We start from the raw sequence: 22,727 nt of genomic DNA, 5'->3' as shown, positions 1-22,727 counted from the left end.
ATCCTTTCATTTACAGTCTTGTCCCCCTATATAATTATAAGTTGCTGTTTTACATTTTGCTTGATTTATTGTATTTCATAATACATTTTTGTTGTATTAATATGCTGTTTATCACTTGCAGGGATGGGGACATTTAGGCCAAAAAGTGATGTATAATATAACCACTCCTCTGGGTAGAGACATGTCTGGACGGCAACATGGGAAAGAGGAATGCTGAACCCTTTTTCCCTGCCAAATCCCCACACACGTATTGTTTTCTACTTCCCCAGTATAAAGTTCAAAATGTGTGTTTACGCTGCCAGATATTCAAAGCCATGTGAGAGGGAAAAGTTTATGGAGCGGGAGTTGGAATGGAAAAGTAAGCAGGCAAGTAGTGTGTGAAGGTTTTTCTCCACTGGTTCTCCACTCAAAATCACCCCATTTGTGTGTAGTTTTTAGCCAGTTCCCCAGTTTCCAATTATAATCTTGCTCTGAAGAAAAGGATGGCAAAAGTTAACATCAGAGCAGGGTTTCGACTAATTAGGGAGCTGTCCAACACACAAACCTCCTGAAGAAAAATGTGATGGCACAAGGGTGGCATTCGGCATGTGGCAAATGTTTCATTTAAAACAAAACAGAGACCCAGATATTTCTGGTCCAAAGGCACGTGGTACTTAAAAACTGCTATGGGGCCAAGGAATATATCCCCCGCCCCAAGGCAGAAGTTGCTCATGTGCAAAAGTTGTACTAACTTGAACAGCTGTCATTGTTTTTGCTTCCTCTGGAGGAAAAAATAAAGCTTGAAAATGACTTGCCAAGAAGTCTTGTTGAATCCATCCATCCTTCCTTCCTTCCTCCCTCCCTCCCTCCCTCCCTCCCTCCCTCCCTCCCTCCCTCCCTTCCTTCAGTTCAAAAATTCTGAAAAGGGATGCAGTGAAGCCTGACCATCTACACTGTGGTGAATACTTACATGGCTATTCAGCCTCATTGAAAAGGCTCAGAATCCAAACTTTTACTAGTCTTTAAACACAGACGCATTAGAGAGAGAGAGCCAGTTTGGAACATTATGGCCCTGTATAGGTGTTCCAGGATGTTGTAAAGTGTATGGAAGACACTGTTGTTTTCCCAGGTTTTGGCTGTTTTTCTTGAGCTGTCATATAACTGTTGAATTCTTTTGAAGTACATGACATGGATTTCTAATGGTTTCCCTTCATAATTACAAAACTATAAATGCTCACTTCCCTTGTGGGGCTATGTGGCCTCTCACGTGCAGAAATGTGGTGGTGGTGTAGAAACTGCATGTACCACCCTGGAAGAGTGGCAGATGAAGGTGATGGACTATATGGAATTGGCGGAAATGACTGGCAGAATCCGAGACCTGGGAGAAGAGTTGGTGGAAGAAGACTGGAAGAAATTTAAAGACTATTTGCAGAAACACTGCAATATAATATGTTAAGATACAGAGTTAAGATAAACGAAAGAGGGTAAGGATTTGCTGATTTGATTATTTAAATGGGAATACAAAAAGGGGAGGTGTGAGGAGGCCAAGGAAACAAGCTAATGAGTTTAAAGTTACAAAAAACGGATTTGTTTTTAATTCTTTTTCATCTATTGTTTTTTGTATTTTGTATTTTTATTCTTCTTTTTTCTCTTTTATGTATTTTTGTATGTTCTCTTTTTTTATCTTTTTCTTTCTATATGACTTTTTTCTATTTTGTAAACTTATGTTTTTGTAAAATCTCAATAAATTTCTTATAAAAAAATAGAAACTGCATGTACTTCTGATTTATTACTGGTAGAATCTAAAAAAATTGCTTTGGAAAAGGCAAGTTCAAATGAAGCTCAAATGTTGAGTCCATGTTGAGAAGTGCTTCTCCCTGATTTCGTTATTTTTCTTTTAGCACACTGACCTTACTTTTCTAGTAGTATTAAAATTATAACAGCAGAATGTCTAGAATATGGAACTGTGGACAAATGTGAACAAAGGGGGGCAGGATTTTATCTAAATGCCAAGGTTGCGGTAGAAGAGGGGTGAACACTAAACTTGTGTTTAGAGAAGAGAGGTTGTGATTAAGATATCTATTCCATACCTGTCCCCCTTTTAAACTCTTCTGTGGCTAATAATACTAATAATAATTTTATTATTTATACCTGGTCCATCTGGCTGGGTTTCCCCAGCCACTCTGGGCAGCTTATATAAAACATATTAAAATACCAAACATGAAAAACTTCCCAATACAGGACTGCCTTCAGATGTCTTCTAAAGTAATGTAGTTCTTTATCTACTTGACATGTGAAGGGAGGGCATTCCACAGGGAGGGTGCCTATACCCAGAAGGCCTTCTGCCTGGTTCAGTGTAACTTTGCTTCTCGCAGTGAGGGAACCAGCAGAAAACCCTTGGAGTCTTTTAAAAATTATTACAAATGCATTTCCAAAAGGTGGTTGAAACCAGCTTTGGATCAACTTATTTCTGTGCCTGCTAGTAAGTAGTCAAGTTTTACTTGCATGTCATATTATTGTGCTTAAAACAAACAAACAGCAACCATTGGCCTCAGTCCCAGAGAAATCACCTTGCAAAAGTAGATCGAAGCAGACCCACACTGCGTGTTCCTAAAATTCTAGCAAATGTTTGTTCATTCAGAGCTTTGGAAAAGGCATTCCTATATAGTGATAAAGCCTTTGTGCTGAGTGGGACTTCTGCCAGCAGAGCACTTAGAGGCATTGGAACGTAAGGCTGCATCCTATGCATAGCTAGGACCCATATACCCCACTGACGTCAATGGATGCTGAGGCTGCGGTTGTCAATTAAGCAGATGAAGTACACACACAGGTTTTGCTCTTTGGTCAAAATCTATAATTTGGTTTATTTTAATTGCAAAAATTGTGAACCACTTAATTCAGGGTTTATATTGAAAATCTGTAAGGAGGTAAATACCCAGAAACCGATGAAAGATAACCTTGCAGGTTATGTGCTTGTGCTGTAATATAGGAATGACTGAAAATTACAAGCAACTATTAAAGTGGAAGACTTTAGAGGAGGGAAGCTAAAATAGTTATAAAAGAAGCGAGGGAGCCATAGATACTGCCACTATTTATTTGGAAATTGGTATCCTAAACATTTTGAGCTGATTTATGTGCTCTTCCCAGTTCCAAACAAAATAGTGCATTTTGTGAGGAGCTTTTACCTGGAAGATCCTGATTGCAAGGAAAGAGAACCACCTCTAAATTCACCCAGTTTGTCCAGTAAGTCATTGATACCTGAGAGTTCTTGTGGATTCCATTACCCTGAGCTGCTTTTCCTGTGTCCTCCTGGAAACTTCAGAGGTGTTGGCATTTGTCTGAACATTAGGGCTTCAGGTACTGTAAAACTGCCATCCTGGACTTCCTTGGGAAGAATGGTGGGATATTAATTTAATACATCTATTAAAAATAATAAAATCCTAATTAGATCTCTTCCAAGATACAGGTTTTTCAAAATAAATTAACCACATTCTGTTTTAAGATAGCAAAACATGATACACATGGGTCAGAAGCACTGAATTATACCCTGGGAAAGGAAACATAAAATCAGTAAAAAAAAAAAATCAATAGAGTAGATTGTAGCAAAATAAAATGCACAACTTGATTTTGAAAAGAGAATGATCAGGGAGAGGGAGAGGAGGTGAAACACTCATTTAAGGTTTGTTTTAATGGAATTGTATGTTCCTCTTGCATATAACTGGCAAGGAAAATGACTTACTAGATAGCTACTGTTAACTTTTCACTGAGTGACTTGTCAACTTGGCATTGCTTTTATATAATCATACATTGCACTGTGATCTCAAAACACCTGCCTGTCGATGATGGTATTCATATTGACTCAAGTTAACCTTACAATTCCAGCTGAATTCTGTATTGCATTGTTAGTGAAGAAGACATTGTTGCAATCGATGTTAGTTGTCACTGGCAAACCAGTTCTTTCCCATCTTGTACTTGTTGCTTCTTGTTTCATGCAGTCTATCTCCCCTTCCCTGACATCTCATTCCCTAGCTGTTGAGCAATTGTTTACTTCCCATAACCAGCTCCTTCATTCCAGCATAAATTAAGTTTGCGTAAATTTATGTGTAATTTCATTATTCAGAATGTCTTATCAGATAATTTCTGCCAGTATTCCACATAAGGATTCGGACTTTCACATGGCATATAATAGTCAAACGGGTATTGTAGAACACATTCCTTTTCAGCTTACCGAAGCAGAGCATGATTTCATATTTTGCTATATTTGGCTGTGTTACCAGACTGTCTATTCTTGCACATTCATGTTGATAGATTGTCCTAGTTTTTGGTTGCAGCAGAATGTCTAGGCTGCTGACATGGGGGACTTGAGCCTCAAAGTTATTAATATTTCAATCCTTTGCACAGAGTGAGAGACAGACTAATATGAAAAGAATGTTTTTGCAAGCATTGGGTTTGAGCAGTGTGCGTAATAGGAATGTCACGTGCTGTGTCTGTTACCCATTAACTCTCCCCTTTCTGAGGCACAGTCCTGATTTATCACCCTCCGTTTTTGTCCTGTCTGTATTAAATGTGCCTGATGTGGGGTCTGTTTGCTGCTGCTCCCTTCATCTGCCACTCTCCGGGTGGTCCTTTGGTGGGATTTGGGGGCCCAGAGATCCAGCCCTAGCAGTGCTATAGTGCAACTCTCAATGCAGCTTGAAGCAGAGTTTGGGTAGAGACCCTTTCCAAAACATCACATACTTTGCCTTTGCTGAATGCTTCAGTATGCCTTCCTTTCACTTGCCTCTGTGCAATACTGTAGTGACACCGGATACTGCTGGAACATGGCAGAGTGAAGCCGAGTGTGCCTTGCCAAAAGGAAGGGAAATGTCAATAGGGATTTTCAAAATCCTGCTTCAGTTCTTTGCTCTAGGACAGGCATGGCCAAACTTGGCCCTCCAGCTGTTTTGGGACTACAGTTCCCACCACTGGTCCTGTTAGCTAGGGATGATGGGAGTTGTAGTCCCAAAACATCTGGAGGGCCAAGTTTAGCCATGCCTGCTCTAGGACATAGGAGCAGTTCCTCCTGAATAAATGGGATGGAAATCATTTCCTTGTCAAAATTAGTCAGATGCACGTTTCTGGGAAGACAGCTATAGAACCGTGTTGGGAAAAGTTTGTATTTTTCACTCTATAAGACGCACCAGACCATAAGACGCACCTAGTTTTTGGAAGAGGAAAACAAGAAGAAAAATATTCTGAATCCCAGAAGCCAGAACAGCAAGAGGGATCGCTGCGCAGCGATCCCTCTTGCTGTTCTGGCCTCTGGGATAGCCGCGCAGCCTGCATTCGCTCCATAAGACGCACACACATTTCCTCTTACTTTTTAGGAGGGAAAAAGTGTGTCTTATAGAGCAAAAATACGGTAAGTAAGGAGTGCATTTAAAACCTTAATCCAAAATATATACAGATTACAAGCTCCTAAATTGGGTAAGCTTTGGACTGCTGCATTATGGGGACCACGTGTGCCCCCACAGCAATTTGACATATGTCAACGAGATGCAGGTGTCTGGCAATTGGAATAGGATGAAGGAAGGAAACCACTTGAAGTTCTTGTAATCAAGAATACTTGTTTAAATGCACCAGTGGAATGCATATATAATCCTCTGATTAGCATAAGGGAAACTTTCTAACATATATGGGCTTGCTGATAGAAAGTACGAACTTGAGAAAGATATGCTTGTAGTGCATGATGGAAATTCAAAGATGTTTTAAAAATATAATCGGAGTTAATAGAACTACAAATTGACTCAAAAGATTGGGAACTATGGGTTAAGGCTCTTGGACTTAACTTCCATGCCATATAAGCAGTAAACATTCATATTATGCTTGCATACAGCTTAGCATCCATGCACCCACCCTCTCTCTGGGTTTTTCAGACACAGTACTCTTCCTCTGCAGATTGGGGGAACCCAACAGCTCAGGACAATGTGTGTGTGAGGAGGGACAGTGAGGGACACACTGACCCTCTGCTTTCCATATATATGTGTGTGTGTGTGTGTGTGTGTGTTAGTAATGATAGCCTGTGATGCCATGGAGGGGCAATCTTTGTTGCTGGAGGGGGCAGAAGGATATTGGAGAGATTGCATTTTATATTGAGGTTTCAGGAAGTAGAAGGAGGAGGCGAATAATGATGAAACATTCTTAGGTTTGCCTTTTATAGCTGGTTCATTGTTTCAAAATGGATTACTAATGTTCTTTTGAAATTACAAGTGGAACATGGCAAGTCTGAAAATGTTGGTGTTCTGATAAACCTGACTAGCTGCTCCGCTAGTTTGACTTTTGGTCAAACATGCAGAAGATTGCCCCCTGCAGCTTTAAAACAAGACTTGCAGGAGACTGGTTATCAGAATTAAAAGTTCTGGAATTTTAAAGTGTATATCTTGTTAAACCACTGATATAGCACCAACCTGACTGTTCCTGTAAGCTGCAGTGGGTCATAAAATTCAAAATCCTTTATTGTGGATTTTATTAAGGTTTGGAATGTTCAGATTTTCTTAGGAAGTTTGACCTTTCTAGTGGCTTAACTGTACGGGCATCCTGCATAGTATAACAATAAGTGGCTGAGCTGAGTCACTAAAAATACAATGTACAGTGGTACCTCTGGTTAAGTACTTAATTCGTTCCGGAGGTCCGTTCTTTACCTGAAACTGTTCTTAACCTGAAGCACCACTTTAGCTAATGGGGCCTCCTGCTGCCGCCGCGCCGCCAGAGCACGATTTCTGTTCTCATCCTGAAGCAAAGTTCTTAACCTGAGGTATTATTTCTGGGTTAGCGGAGTCTGTAACCTGAAGCGTATGTAACCTGAAGCATATGTAACCCGAGGTACCACTGTACACACAGGAAATATATTGGCCATATAAAGTGTAAAACTACCCTTGTACTTGTTCCCTTCTCATCCCATGTAGGGAGTAGGATTATTGTATGTTTTTTACTATGTTATGCATTTGTGTTTTTGTGTTGTACACCGCCCTGTGATCTTCAGATTAAGGGCAAAATATAAATTTAATTCAGCAACATTTTTTCTTTTTCTTTTTAAAAAGACATTGGGGAAATACTGCATGTGTACACTTTTCAATGGCTGTATCTTTTGATTTGCGGTTCATTTGGATGGTAGAAATGTGAAGCCTCTGATCCTCTAGCAAACTGGTGTTCTGGTTGGGTTTCAAAACTTCAGGAATTTGTCAAGGACTGGTTACACCCCTCTTTTCAAGCATGCAGTCTAAAGTAGTACAGTGGTACCTTGGGTTAAGAACTTAATTCGTTCCGGAGGTCCGTTCTTAACCTGGAACTGTCCATAACCTGAAGCACCACTTTAGCTAATGGGGCCTTCTGCTGCCGCTGCATGATTTCTGTTCTCATCCTGAAGCAAAGTTCTTAACCTGAGGTACTATTTCTGGGTTAGCGGAGTCTGTACCCTGAAGCGTATGTAACCTGAAATGCCTGTAACCCAAGGTACCACTGTACATTTGAACCACCTTGTGATTGATATTTTAGAATTTCTTCTTCTTTCTAGAATGTATACATTTGTATACTGGTGAAAAAAATATAGTGGAATGGAATGCCCATGCAGAGCTGCCACTAACATCAAAGGGCAAGTCTTTTCATGCCTTACAGCTCCTGCACCTGAATGGGTCCAGTAAATTGGAACGAAGTGTCAGGCATTTAACACTATTTCTTCATATAAATAATTTTTATCCTGTCATTCCAGTGTCCAGCCACCACTTAGGGAAGCTGAAAAGAAAGCTGAAATTGATTTGGATGTGGTGTGGGCTTTTCATGCTAATTTTTAGCAGCTCCACTTGAATAAAATTATTTTCATTTTGAAAATGTCAAGAGACCAAGAGGTTGGATCAACCCTTTTATGCACATGGTTTATGTATTCCGCCTTATCAAACATACAAATAACCTTGGTAAAAATAACAGCGCTGAAAAATAGAGAGTAATGCCGTAGCTGGAGCAACCCCAGAGCTTTGTTGCCTTTCTGCAAAAGGTGTTGAATGCAAAATTAGGGGTGGAATTTTAAGCAGTTTTGCCACACACACACACACAATTAAACCTGACCTTTATTTGGCACACACTAGATAAAAGCATTACTTTGAGCTATATATGTAGCTATTAATGTTCTGGGGCTTCTAGACGCTTGAGCTTAATTAACCCCTCTTCCTAAAGACAAGACAATGGATGCAAAATGTTCCTTGGCAGCTGGGTAATGTACACACTTTCCCCATTATTGGTGCGTTGAAAAATTCTTCACCATACTTTCAAACTCAGGAGAATGTTTAGGAGGGTTGCTTTAAAAAAACACCACACAAATCTGTAATCAAGAGGGGATAGACATACACCAGGATTCTTGGCAGACATTGGCATAAGAGAAAGTTTGAGAGAATAAAATGGCTTCTTTGTAGATGACTATAATCTATCCAACCAAGATCTTGTCAGGGGTCAGCAAAGCTTACCTTGCCTGGGCTGGTTTACTGCCGCAGAGCCCCCTATGTGGGCTGGATTGCGGGTGCGCGTGAGCGCGCACACCTGCGATTTTCAGTGTTTGCGCAGACACAATTTCCGGCGGCGCAGAAATGAGTCCCCGTGCCGTGCTGTGCCAGTTTAGTGCAGTGCATGGGGACTCACCGAGTGGGCGGCTTGTGGGCCGGGAAAATGACCCCCATGGGCCACTTGTTGGCTATGGGCCTTAGGTTGCGACCCCTGATCTACTGCAATGGCATTAATCTGAGGTGTTTTGTGTAGACAGGCTGGCTAGGCTGCCTTCATCCTTGTAAAGGTAACCATTAGATCCAGTCGCAGACGACTCTGGGGTTGCGGCGCTCATCTTGCTTTATTAGCCGGGGGAGCGTACAGCTTCCGGGTCATGTGGCCAGCATGACTAAGCCGCTTCTGGCGAACCAGAGCAGCGCATGGAAGTGCCGTTTACCTTCCCGCTGGAGCGGTTCCTATTTATCTACTTGCACTTTGACGTGCTTTCGAACTGCTAGGTTGGCGGGAGCAGGGATCGAGCAACGGGAGCTCACCCCGTCCCAGGGATTCAAACCACTGACCTTCTGATCGGCAAGCCCTAGGCTCTGTGGTTTAACCCACAGCGCCACCCGCGTCCCACCCTTCATCCTTGTATGCGCTGCTAAATAAGGTGCAGTCAACTTTGGTTGTTGAACGCCTTCGTATGTTTTGGCTCCCGAATGCTGCACCCTAGAAGTGATTGTTCTGGTTTGCGAACATTCTTTTGGAACCCGAACGTCCAACGGGGCTTCTGCGGCTTCCGATTGGCTGCAGGAGCTTCCTGCAGCCAATCGGAAGCCGCAATTTGGTTTTCGAACGTTTGGAAGTTGAACGGACTTCTGGAACGGGTTCCGTTTGACTTCCAAGTACGACTGTACAAGCATTGTTTTTCCTCTGGGCAGACATGCCTTTCAGGATAGGGTTCACTTGAGCAGTGTATCCCATCCCTGAAAAACGCCCCCTCAGCTATGTCCTTGATTAGATGGGATGCATCTCTTTTTGCCACTCAAGAGACTGGAGCTTGTAGTTTTGCTTTGGTTCTGTGCATAATAATATTTGTTAATTATTTTTCATGTGCAGGTGCAGTGTATCTTAGGAGAAATAGTTATTTGGCTTTACTGGCTTCTCTCGGCTACGAATCTGTTCACTTCTCTTCCTTCTAGGGTTATTTCTCTCAAAAGCTGGCAGAGCTTGCTATAGATCATTGAGCTTTCTTCTGTTTCCTTAGCACGCCTTGCTTTCCTACTTCCTGTTTCATGTACTTTGTGCAGAGCCCAAATGAGCCTGCTCTTTTAGTTTCTCATTTTAGCTCAGTTTCCATCAGGTCTCTTTCTTCTGCATGCAAGCTTTTTCATCTTTCTCATATCTTTTTTTTTTAAGAGTTACCTTTACCTTTTTTCTGCCTCCTATCGTATGTCCCTTCTCACTTCGTTTCTAAGGCTATTGCATGTGCAGTCTTTCAACGGTATGCCTGTGGTTTTTCCTCCACATCTGCCTTGGGTTTCGTTCTAAAGAGATCCTTAAGTTTTCTCAAGTTTATTGAAAACTACAGTTGGTCAACAGCTTGATAAAGATTTCTTTGTTACAAGGTGATTCCGGTGTTCACAGCATTCCTGCATTTCCATAAATATTCTATTAGGGTGGATATGTGCACACCTGTAGGCAACACTTAATTTCCCTTCACTTGTTATTTGGCAGCTGAATATGTAAAGCAGCTTCCCGGAAAACCGTAAATGTTAGGTGGCAAATATTTTGTAGATGCAATGTTTGATCTGCAGAGACTTTATCTACACATGAGACACTCCTCGTCCCTGCCTTTGTTTAAGGTGTATCCTGAGAAATCCAGTGTAGACTAAGAACGTGCACCATTTTGTTTCATTTTGTTTAGAACTACAGTTGTACTTTGGTTTTCGAACAGTTTAGTTCTCAAATGTTTTGGCTCCTGAACGCAGTAAACCCGGAAGTGACTGTTCTGGTTTGTGAACTATTTTTGGAAGCCGAATGTCCGTTGGGGCTTTCGCGGCTTCTGATTGGCTGCAGGAGCTTCCTGCAGCCAATCAGAATCCGCGCTTTGGTTTCCGAACATTTTGGAAGTCGAACGGAGTTCCGGAATGGATTCTGTTTGACTTCCAAGGTTCTGCTCAGTGAGCCCAAACGGTTACTGGCTTTTCAAATGTCTACCTAGCTGGCCATTTTTGACTTTCTGTGGAAGAGTTCCCAGCTACTGACATTTTAATTTGTGCTTCCATTCTCAAAACAAATCATTTTAAAATGATCATTGCAATTTTGGTTAAGTAAGTATGTGTCAAAATATTCTCAAGCGATAGCAGCACACCCCTTGTTTTTCTTTGCTAATGTAGTGATTGTCATTTAGGAAGCAAAAATGGGACAATATGTATCTTATCCGTAGCTTGATTAGAATCAGTTTATTGTTTTCAGGATGCTACTAATTGTAGAGAGCTTTCATGAATGATCGGTTTCAAAATAATATGAATAACTTCGTTTCTGTAAATGCAATGGAAGTAATTGTGAGGCTGTGCAAAACGCTCCTCTAAATTCTTTGTGGAGGGAAATGTAAAGCTACCACCAACTCTAGTTGCATTTCTGTAACATTTCCCAACATTTAAACTTGTTTGCTTCTCTTCTCCCCCCCCCCCTTTGTTTTCTTCTTTAAAGAGTCCCTGGGTGTGGAACACTCGGCTATGCTGGACTGGATACCCATATCAGGTAATGGGTATTGCATGGAAATGAGTATAAAATAGACCATGATGCTGTTAATCTGGATGGTGGATGGATGGAAGGGAAGGAGAAGCGGAGGAGAAGGAAAACACTCTTCTTTTTCTTCTCCACTCATTGCTGCTACTTCTTACACGCTGCCAATGAGGAGGGAAGATAAGGAGGAATGCTGGGGGGCAAAGACAGGTGGGAGAAGCTACAACTTCTGCTCTAGAAAGGCATTCAGGACTTGTCATCATCATCATTTCCTCTTCCTTGGAGGCAGATTTTTCCAGTCCCTGTTTCTGAGCCTGGTTCTAAAGAACTTCACCAGCATCACTAATTAACAAGGCTTTAGGATAAAGCTATGAAACACTGAACTTTTTCAACTGAGGGGGAAAACTGGCAAACTGAGGGGGTGTCTGTGTGTGGAATGCAACAACATAAAGAGGACATGCCTGAAGAGAACCCTGAACAGAAGCATTAATGTTAAGAGGTGATGCCACAATGCAACATTTTGTTGTAGGATCCACTTGTGTAAGCAGATTATAGGCTGAAAGGCAAACCATACTGAAAGGTATTGGAACGAACCCAACTTTTTAGGGTACAAAAAATCATCTGAACATGCAGGGTGGGAGAAGAGGCTTTCTATTATTTTTTTAAAAAAATGTTGGACAGTTTTCAAGGTACTGTAATGAGCATAGACGTTGGCACATTATCCATTTGCAAGGGTGATGTGAAATACATTTGCTGTACAGCACAGCATTTAAATCCCCGTTAGCTGGTAGGGGACAAATTTGGGTTATCCAAATCATAAATAAATAAAACTCTGCTTCAGTGTCAGCACTAAGGCAAATACATCCCTTTAATTAGCACATTATGCAGAGAATAATTTATATAGAGGTTTTAAGGTGATGGCTGTTGAAATTAGAGTCGGAAAGGACCCAAAGTCTGACTAGGCCAGCTGCTTTGGTGAAAGGTAGGTTCACCTACCCATTTCCCCACAGTGTGCCATAAATAGAAAACGACAAGTGTTCCACGTGCCAGCCAGCCACATAAGTAAAAGTTTCCAGCCAAAAAGGTTTGTGCAAAGCATTTGAATGCATACAGGAGGCCCTATTTCCAGAATTAAGCAGAGTCACAGCTCTTCCCTTTATCAAAAAGGCTTGCCCTGCATCATATTCATAATACGTCAATGCTAGCCTGGTTCATGTGTCACATTAAATCATAGTTAAAATAAATTATGGGTGAATGTGAACGAGCGGCATACTACTGCAAACTCCTGAAATTGTGCTCATATTATTATCAATAAAATCATTATTATTGTTTCAGGAAGTTTTTAATGTTTGGTGTTTTATTATGTTTTTATATGTGCTGAAAGCCGCCCAGAGTGGGGCGGGGTATTATTATTACTATTACTATTACGATTAATATTATTATGGACCTTCATTCCTGCCGTGCTGGTGGGAAGCAAACTACAGTCTGCCTTTTTGTCATTCAAACCAGGGCTTTTGTGGTTTGTTTGGGGGGGGGGCACCATAAGCCTTGGAGGAGGGAAGCCCTCACAATTTGATCAATGGGCACCAGCATGCAGCTCATTCAGATTACGCAATAGTTTATTTCAGCTATGGTTTAGTGTTTGCAGACCAGGCCAGAACAAGGAAGCAATGTGAGCCGCATAGAGGAAGAAAGGGATAAGTGTTGGTAAGGTGGTGTTTTTTCTCTCCGTAAGTTTTTTTAATGCGGGAGAGGAACTCGCTAGAAATCTTACCAGATAGGAAATATTCTATAAGTGGCCTGAGGTTGCCATTCAAGTGAGGATCTGAATGTTTTTAACTTCTCTGTTTTAATCTCTTTATTTATATCCCCTTCTTTCAGCCGCTGATGCCTGAAATGCATTACTACTACATACTTCAGCTGTCGTACTATTGGTCCTTAATGTTTTCTCAGTTCATTGACATCAAAAGAAAGGTAAGAGCAATCTGTGGGTTTTAAGGAGCAACCGTTTTTAAAGAAGGCTGTGAAAGTACGCTTTGGTGAACGCTTGTACATTGAATTAGCAACAACCTGTTTCTAGCTGTGAACTCCTGTCAAAGTTAAATGCAGTGATGGCAGCGGTGGATAACAACTGCATTTTGGGGCAGCCACATTTGCTGACATTTCCAAACCAGCTTGAAATGGTTTTTAACATCTCCAGTGCTGTGTGGCAATATTGGCCACTGTTCATACAGGCAGCTCCCCATGTATGTGGGGGCTACTTTCCAAAGGCACCACACATTTAAGTGACATTGTGTACATTTGAAACTACATTGGAAAAGCCTGTAAACACCCTCTAAACCCTGGAAACCCTTTACAAAACCAGCAGCACTCACCAGACTCCAAGCTCCGTCTGGAGGGGCCGTGGGATTCAACTAACGAGTCCCATCAACTGAAAATGTTTTTGAATAAACAAACGTCACTGGTGCTTAGAGATGGTGGATGCACATCTGGAGAGCAGAAGAATAAGCATTTTCATCATCCATTTTATTAACTCAATTATCGAATGAATGTAGTTAATTCAAATAATTTGGGTTGGCTTCTGCTCAGTCACATAAATGCTTTGAGCAGTCAAAGCATTTAAGACAATTTATTAGATCATTGCGCAAACATACGGTGATTACAGAAACTACAGTTTACTAGCAAACTACAATCTGCTAGCAAACTCCAGCCTCTCCAAAAAGCTTTGGAAGAATTCTGTACCAGAACATACGGAGAGGGATTCAACATCACACTGTTCTGATCATGCCATCCCCCTGCTTCTCCCATGATGTGCTGTTTTAGGGGTTTCTGCCAACCTTCCAGTAGCCACTTTGGGGGAGCGTAGAGGGCATGCAGAGAGAAGAGGGAGGGAGATCCATTGTGCAAGCAGAAGTCCTTTTCGCAGGAGATCCAGCTTCTTGGCCTTCTGGGCCAATTTGGTAGCGAGAAGGAATATTCTTTGTAGAGGGGAAAGATGTGTTGGATCATGTCTGGCAATGGTGTGATCCTAGAATGAGAGTGAAATCTACCACAGAGATGTGCTTACCCTGCTCTTTTCCCTAATAGCAATTTCCTGACGGGAAAATACCTTCCAATAGAACTGACTGCTGATGTTCAAAAGCCTCTTTCAGTTATTGGTGGGGTATAAATTCCAGTAGATTATCCCTGCCTGACTGAAGATTAATGAGCAATATCTGCAGTCCAGCATGTATTATCAGCTCAGCATTCCGCGAAAATAATGTGACTGGGTAGATGAACTTTTGTCACCAGTTCACAGTGGCACACTTTGCGTTTTGATGTATTCGCAAGAGTTGGGGGGGGCAGTGATTGTTTTTATATTGTTTGTTTTACACATTCCTACATTGTATTTATGGAAGACAGAAACAGTCATGTGGGGAGTGTGGTCTCCTAAGAAGCTTATAGCTGCCCCAGAATGTCATTACTTTAACATCAGTCAAATTTATGTATGTGTTTGCTGAGTTTTGGTCAGATGACAGATGGTATTTTGAGAGAGAGAGATGCTGTTTTGAGGTCAGTTTAAAGGATTTTAGAAAATGGCTACCTCAATTAAATGGTTTATTTGCATTTTTGAGAGGGAAGGAATGTGTTGGATTCATGTGAAATGCAGTTATGTAGTTTTAGCAAAGGCCCTGGCAGTTTCTAGATGTTACTATACTTGAAAATGCTGTGATGTATATGAAGGGAAGTCCTAGAAACAGATGCCCTCCTGCTGCTACTAAGTTCTGCCTTGCTACTTCAAGTTACCAGCAAATAAAGAATTTGGGGGTGTTGGTATGGTATTAAACTACTTTGATCCTTTTACAACTTCAGGCTCTGTCATAATTCTTCGAACTTGCACAAACATCAGCTTACATAGAAAAAAGCAGCATGGAAATATTGCAATATCACAATGGGCCTGTCGCTAGAATGGGCTATATTTTACTCCCCCTTTGAAGTAAGACAGGCTCCAACCTTGTGCACCTTTGGTAGGATGCTCAAAAAAAATTGTGGGCACTGTCAAATCTCTGTTCGGAAAACTGTTCTAATTTGTTTTTTTACTATTGTGCGCTACTGCAATATTTGAGTATGCTGGACAGTCTGTAAATATTTCAATCAAAAAAACTAAACTGTAGAGCATCAGGACTCAGAAGGTGCTGTATGAATTTCAGCCTAAAACCCCAGAGAGCGACTGCCATTCTTTGCAGACAATAGTAAGATAGATGGATTAATGGCCTAACTCAGCACAAGGCCGTTTCCTGTGCCCCTGCTAAGTTCCTGACTGCATTCTAATCTTCTCTCATAAAATATATGTGCAGAGTTTGTATATCTGGCATTTATTTAATTTTATATATCTGTAAGAATAAATGTTTGAAAAGCCAAATTAATTTGTGAACAAATGTTGTAACTCCATTTATCTCTCCACCTCAGGACTTTACCATCATGTTTACCCATCACATCATAGCAGTCATTTTGATAACCCTCTCCTACACAGTCAATTTCATCCGAGTGGGAGCCCTAACTATGTGTCTTCATGATGTGGTGGACAGCGTGCTGGAGGTGAGAGTAAGAGAGAGAAATTTAGCCATAATAAATCTTCATGTCTTCAAAACATTTCTTCCAGAACAAACGACGTTTTAAAGTAGTAGGCTACAGCCCAGTGTTTCCCAGACTTGGGTCTCCAGCTGTTTTTGGACTACAACTCCCATCATCCCTAGCTAGCAAGAACAGCAGTCAGGGATGATGGAAATTGTAGTCTAAAAAACAGCTGGTGCTGGGGACCCAAATTTTGGAAACACTGCTAAAGCCCATGAAAGCTTCTAGCTGTTGAAATTTGTCTCAGAGGTGGCTCAATGCTGCTTTTCTTAAGCACCGTGAGCACAGTGAAACATTCTTTTGAGTAAAATGCTTTCAGTTGGGCTGTACTTGTCAAACATGGCTATTCAGTGAGTTCTTGAAAAAAACCATATAGGATTTGGGAGTCCATAGAATCTCCACATTTTAACTGACTACGGCAATGCTTTTTCATACTATGTAGTTGCTGAATCATAGCAAAGGTCTATATAACTAGCATCACTTTTATTCTGGGAGACCTGGGTGTATATATAAAGCCTGTTGCAGACAAGGGTTATATTTCCCCTGAAAGGGCAGGTGCGCAGTGCAGAGACATTATTGGGTATACAGGCAGCAGTGAAGACTTCCTTTCATCAGCTTTGAATGATTTACCTGCTGTTGCCTCCTCTCTTGAAAACACACCTGCCCTCAGTTATTCGTGTCCTAGTTAGTCCAAAATGTGGCAGCCAGACTAGGGTCCAAAGATTGGAGCTTATTAGTCTAGCCATGTTCCTCATCTTCATTGTTGCCTGTTTGTTTCTGGGATCAATTTAAACTGCTGGTTTTAGCCTTCAGAGCCCTTAAGGACTTGGGGCCAGGCTACCTCCAGAACTGCCTGTTCCCACGTGAGCCTGCATGGCACTTAAGGTGAGCTGCAGAGCTCTTGCCTTCTGTCCCTTGTACACATGAGATGTGACAGGCAAGTCTATGGGATACCTAATCGCTTTTAATGTGAGTTCTCAAAAATCTGTTTCTGCTGTGTTCTGCAGCACAGTCCTATTCATGCCATGTTTGGTAAGAAGGTTATCTTATATTGCTTGATGGAATTTATTCCAATGTAAATGTATATAGAATTGCACCCTTAACGTCTGTCTTTTTTATTGCTGCTTTTAGTATTGTTTGAATTTTTATTTGCCCTAGGTTTTTCTGATTTTTATTTTTAAAAAACACACAGAAAAGAAGGCTAAAATGTTGGCTTTTGGGGGGGTCCTTTTAACTCTCCTGTACTGAGACCATGAGTAGTAAACCATGATTACCACTTTTGGTTGGTCTGGAGAGAGCTAAACTGCAAGCCTGTGTTTGGGTGACTCATGAAGCCAAGCAATGACTTGGCTCAACAAAAGAACCAGGGAGAACGAGGCAGCCATAATCTCCTCTCCCAGAACCTGCACAATTGTGTGATTACACTAAGCCATGGTTTGGCTTAGTGTGATATGCAAATGAGGCTGCTGTGTGAAGCATCGTCAGTAGAAGAGGTAAGGGCACTAAAGAGTTCACACTGATATGCTATGCATCATTTGAATATTAATTGTCCGGTACTGTGTGCAATAATTATTTTAGACGTAACTTTATTAAGGAGATAACCCGTGTTCCTTCCTCGTTATAGGCAGCCAAAATGGCAAACTACTGCAAGTGTCAGAAGTTGTGTGATTTCCTCTTCCTCTCGTTTGCTGTCATTTTCATGATTACAAGGCTTGGATTGTATCCTTTATGGTGAGTAAATCTGCTGCTTCCATGGAACTATAGGGGTTTTAAGTCTGGTAGATAGAGCACATCCTGCCTCTAGGGCAGCATTTCCCAAAGTGGCCGATGTCACCCCCTGGGGGACGCTGGAACGATCAAGGGGGAGGCGGTAGTAGCCTCAGGGGCAATGGGGCTCATTGGATAAAAATAAGGGGGCAGTGGAAGCATAAAGAAAGAAGATAAGAAAATTTTGGGAAGCCATTTGCGCATGTTTCATCTGTTGTGGAATGATGCTTACTGGCAGGTCAGGCGTTGTTGGGTCTCCCTTGGATCCCACTTTCCCAGGCTTGGGTAAACCCTTTTTGGCTTCACCCAGGCTTGGAAACTGGGTCACAGTTTGCCTGCCTATTTACAACAGCATCTTTCTTTTACTGTGTTGTGGGGCATAGGTAGAAACATAGATACGTAAAAGAGTGCAAATTTGTGACTACATCCTTCTGCTTGTTCACTTAAAGAAGGTGGATTTCAGGGAGGGCACTGAGTATCTCCCCCCCCCCCAAAAAAGGGAGTGTTAGGCCAAATGAGTTGGGGAACTGCCGCTCTAGGGCCTCTTGCCTGTCGTTCTCAAGGGCTATGGTTGCTTTTCTTATGTACTGCTGCTTCTCATACTGAATTAGTTTGGCAGCACCACTAAAGAATCAGCTTATCTCATAGTGGAACCCACGGAATATGATATAATGTGATCTGAGTCTGTAGACAGCTAAACTGTGCGTTTCGTGTTGTGCACCATAAATAAAGTTCAAGTACAATAAGCCTGCAATTTACACATGGGGTCAGTTCCTGGGAACTACACACAAACACATAATGCAAGGAAAACCTGTAAGAAGCCATTAAAATTTTTTTTTAACAACCCAGCATTGTCAAGGAGGGGGGGTCGCTTTCCTGAGTCCTCTCTCAGAGCTACTAATCAATCATTGCTGCCAACCAGCCAGCCCAATCACATGCTCCCACTTTGGGGGCTAATTGTTACCACCTACAGCAATACTTCCTCACAGGATCACTCCTGCCACTGTTGCCTCTTCAAACATCTCTCTCTGAGGTGTCTGTAATCCCATAGTGTCATCCAGGGTATGTTTTATGGAGAGATTGTAGTCATAAATTGTCAGGTGCTGATGTGGTTGCTCGAGAGCAAACAGGCAAGACTCCAACCTGCCTATTCCAGGCTTTATTCTTAGTGCAAACTATTTACAGTGAAGAGTGTCGTAAGTTCATGTCTGGCTCAATCACTAGCAGAATCTGGGAGTGGGCAGTCCTTATAACGCCCCCCCCCCTCCCAGCATAACAGTCGCATGACCCTCAGCCTTCTCCTCCCCTCCTTGCACCGAAACTTACTGCGCAGAGTGGGCGCTGGCAAAAGGGTACTTCCCTCCTCTCCGGTTTGCTCAGCCTCAGAGTTGAGGCTCTCCCTAGCATCCACTGGTCCCACCACCTCCTCTCCACTGGAGGTGGGGTTTTCCTCCTCGCCGGAGGAGGAGCTGCTTCGCAAGATATTTGGAGGTTCCCTATAACACAACTGCCCTTTCGCCTCTGAGCTGATGGCAGTTCCCTGACATAAATCATATTGTTCATGTGCTTAATTGCACGGAAGAGTTCGGAATATTTTTACAGGTCCCAGCTTGCTGCCTCATGCTCAACATCACCATCTTATTTACTGTCACTTTCTGCTCATGATTTCACCAGCTCCTCAAGCTCTTCATCTGTCAGTGTTTGTGCAGGATCCTCAGTTAACTCTTCCGCTCTTCCTGGAGAAGCCCCTACAGGACAAACAAAATCGGGTTGAAACAACCCTGTTTTGATTAAGTCATCATAGTTGCATTGCTAATCTGGTCCATGTGAACAGAGCACCACAAAAGGTGGTTTGGGGGGCATTCAGCTGACCAGCTGGCTCTGCAGCAGCAGCATGGAACAATAGAGCACAAATTTCATGTAATCATTATCAATTCTGTGGCTTTGGCCTAGTTTAATGGTATCAGGAAGATGGATTTAATAAATAAGCCAGGAAATCTGTACAATAGTTACCTCCACTGCTTTTTGGTAACAGATAGGTAGCCGTGTTGGTCTGCCATAGTCAAACCAAAATTTTTTTTTTCCTTCCAGTAGCACCTTAAAGACCAACTAAGTTGGTTCTTGGTATGAGCTTTCGTGTGCATGCACACTTCTTCAGATACACTGAAACAGAAGTTGCCAGATCCTTCTATATAGTGAGAAGGTGGGGAGGGGTATAACTCAGAAGGGTGGTGGGAATGGGTGATTGGCAGAAAGAACACTTCAATCTCCCAGGACATTCTATACAAGATCTCAAAGTAGCTGTATTACTACAAAGGAATTTCAGAAATAGACTGGAAAGAGAAGCTGCTGAATTGCAACTCATTACCAAACTTAAAACCATGGAGAGACCTGGGCTGAACAAAGACATTGGATTCTTATCTCATTATACATGACAAAGCCATTTTTCACCTTCTCACCCCTTGCTTTTTCCTGTAAGACCTATTGCAGTCGTTAAGAGTCGTCAACAGGCTCATCACAGCTATCTGTCAATCACCCATTCCCACCACCCTTCTGAGTAATATCCCTCCCCACCTTCTCACTATATAGAAGGATCTGGCAACTTCTGTTTCAGTGTATCTGAAGAAGTGTGCATGCACACGAAAGCTCATACCAAGAACTAACTTAGTTGGTCTTTAAGGTGCTACTGGAAGGAAAAAAATTTTTTTGCTTTTTGGTAGTGTTAGTTTATTCACATGCATCCTTGAACATTTGCATGAATTTTAAAAAACCTTCTTTTAATGGTTTGGTAGGAAGATATTGCAAAAATCTGCTTGTTTACATATGACCTCCCCCGGTAGAGGCAGGTTTTCTTTTCTTTCTTTCCTTGTGCAATTCCAAAGGAGCTTCCTGCAGCCAATCGGAAGCCTCGCTTTGGTTTACGAACGTTTTGGAAGTCGAACAGACTTCCGGAATAGATTCCGTTTGACTTCCAAGGTACGACTGTACTAATTTTTAAAGAGTATGGGGAAACTAAGGAAGCACCATTAATTATTTTTCTGGGCTAAATTTAAGTAAGTCTAGTATCCAATGTCTGGGGTGGTTTAAAAATGCATTTTAAATTAATGCAAAAAGATGGCTAAATATACCCCTAAGTTTTCAGCAGATAAGAATTAATAGAACCCTGTCCAATATGTGAAATTCAGAGGTGGTCATTACTTTAAATTTCTGTGGAGAATGCTAAAACAGAAGGCACCACCATTTTAATGATTAATGCTTCAAATTGTATATGTTGTGCAGTTGCTAAGGACGTTCCCATTTTGTCACCTCATCTTTCTCCTTTGTTTAAAAGCCATCTTTCTGGGAAATTCTCTTTTGGCTTGTTTAGGAATAAATACCGGCATATCAACCCAAAAGAAATTTTTATTGCAGGCTGCTATAATAGCCCCTGTGAGCAGGTTAGTGGCATATAAATTTTACAAATACCTATTCAGATGCATAGTCCAGCTGGATAATTAAGCTTAAACTAATTTATCTCATACTGAAAAATGATGAAAGGATGCATTTGTCAGTTAGCTTTCTTTTGTGGCATGCATTTTGCAAGTACTTATGTCAAATACTTTCAGACTTGCTGCAAGAACAGAGAAGTGAACCCGAAAGCCAGTGCGTGTGTGCGCTTTAGTTTTAGATTGCTGTAGTTGACTTGACACTTCTGCGTGTTTTTGCAGAAGAGAACAGAGAAATGTCATCAGTAATACGCAAGTGCACTGACCATTGAGAGCGAAGAATCCATAGCAATGTGCAGTTAACGGCTTGTGTAGTTACTGCAGCGGTAAAAGTTTAGAAAGATTTCTTCTAGCTCAGTCAAGGAGTGCACAGATAACTTACGTAGGAAATGTTAAATACTTTAAGCTGGAAGACTCTTCGTGTTTTCCTATTGCTGTTTTCTAACTTTCATCAGCCACTCTCCATTCCCATTGTGGCATATTTGTGAGTCTGAATTATATTGGTCTGCCTCCTGCCCCCACCACTACTAGGCCATACTTCTGGACTGTCTAGCTCCATTGCTAACCTCATCCACACATGTGCAGGTGTATCCCTGTTTCAAGGCTATGAATGATAAACTCTTTTGTCTTAGTTAGCTAAGAGAAATAGGCAGGTCAGGAAAGGCTCTGCTCTCCAACTGATAATCTGCTTGTTCTCTGTCTAGTTGACAGTATGGATGTTTATGTGGGATTGTTTTAGTGTGCATTTTAGTGATATTTTTGAAACCTGGTTTTTATACTTCAGAAGCCACTTGGAAGTCTGTTTTTTGCATTAAGCGGCGTATAAATTAAGTAATAATACTAACAGATTCTCATCAACTTAGAATGGAATAATGCCAACTTTTTCCAAATGCACAGGTTTTTTTATTGGAACTGGTCTTAACTCCTCTGTAGCCATAACAGGGTTCCTATAGGTCAGTATTTCCCAAGTCGTGAGTTGCAAACCACCTGGATTAGGACAATGGGAAACTGATTCAAATCCCTGCCAAGCCATGGGCTTTGTTAGATAACTGTGGTCAAGTCCTACCCTTCAACTTGTTTGTATACCACCCACTGTTACTTGATGTTTCTGCATTTCAGGTCCTAGCTACTTTCTCACATTTTTTGGGCTTCTTTGTTCTGTGAACTACCCAAGGAACATACAAAAATCAGTAAATGAATACATTTTCCTCCCTCCAAATTAAGCACTGAGAAGATTCTTCAGAGCCTTTTGTCTGATTAACTTGAGTGTTGTTTTTTACCATGAGTCTCATTCTCCATCTTTCATCTGAAGTTATCTTGGCACCTTTACTTTAGTTGCCTCTGGCCCCAGTTGTCAACCATCCCAAGTGTGAGGCTTAAACCCAGCCATACTGATTATGTTAGTTTTCCACCACAAAAGTTTGCAGAACAGCACGGCATTCCAAGTTAATGTATGTCAGAGGATTCACTGACACAAGACCAATGCCATATAGACAGTTGACGTTAACTTGCTAAACATGCCATCTAGTGGTTAAATTCAGTCTGCTACATCTGTGATTCAGCCAAGAGTCTTGTATATCAATAAATACCAATTTATTATGACATAAGCTTTCGTGGAAT

The 22,727-nt window shown here is 41.6% G+C and overlaps 1 protein-coding gene across 2 annotated transcripts in view; it reads left to right on the top strand.

Moving 5' to 3' along the window:
* The window catches only part of CERS6 (ceramide synthase 6), an 86,073-nt gene that overhangs the window by 52,987 nt on the left and 10,359 nt on the right, over positions 1-22,727 (top strand). For both annotated transcript variants that reach the window (XM_083577450.1, XM_083577449.1), the window contains exons 5-8: positions 11,206-11,256; positions 13,123-13,215; positions 15,691-15,819; positions 17,480-17,586. In XM_083577450.1, coding sequence (XP_083433576.1) covers positions 11,206-11,256; positions 13,123-13,215; positions 15,691-15,819; positions 17,480-17,586 — 380 coding nt within the window. The remainder of the gene's footprint in view (positions 1-11,205; positions 11,257-13,122; positions 13,216-15,690; positions 15,820-17,479; positions 17,587-22,727) is intronic.

The sequence above is a fragment of the Podarcis filfolensis genome, assembly GCF_964270895.1.
Source record: "Podarcis filfolensis genome assembly, chromosome: 1".
Taxonomy (NCBI): domain Eukaryota; kingdom Metazoa; phylum Chordata; class Lepidosauria; order Squamata; family Lacertidae; genus Podarcis; species Podarcis filfolensis.
The sequence above is the reverse complement of the archived record's forward strand: the minus strand, read 5'-3'. Positions and strand labels throughout refer to the sequence as shown.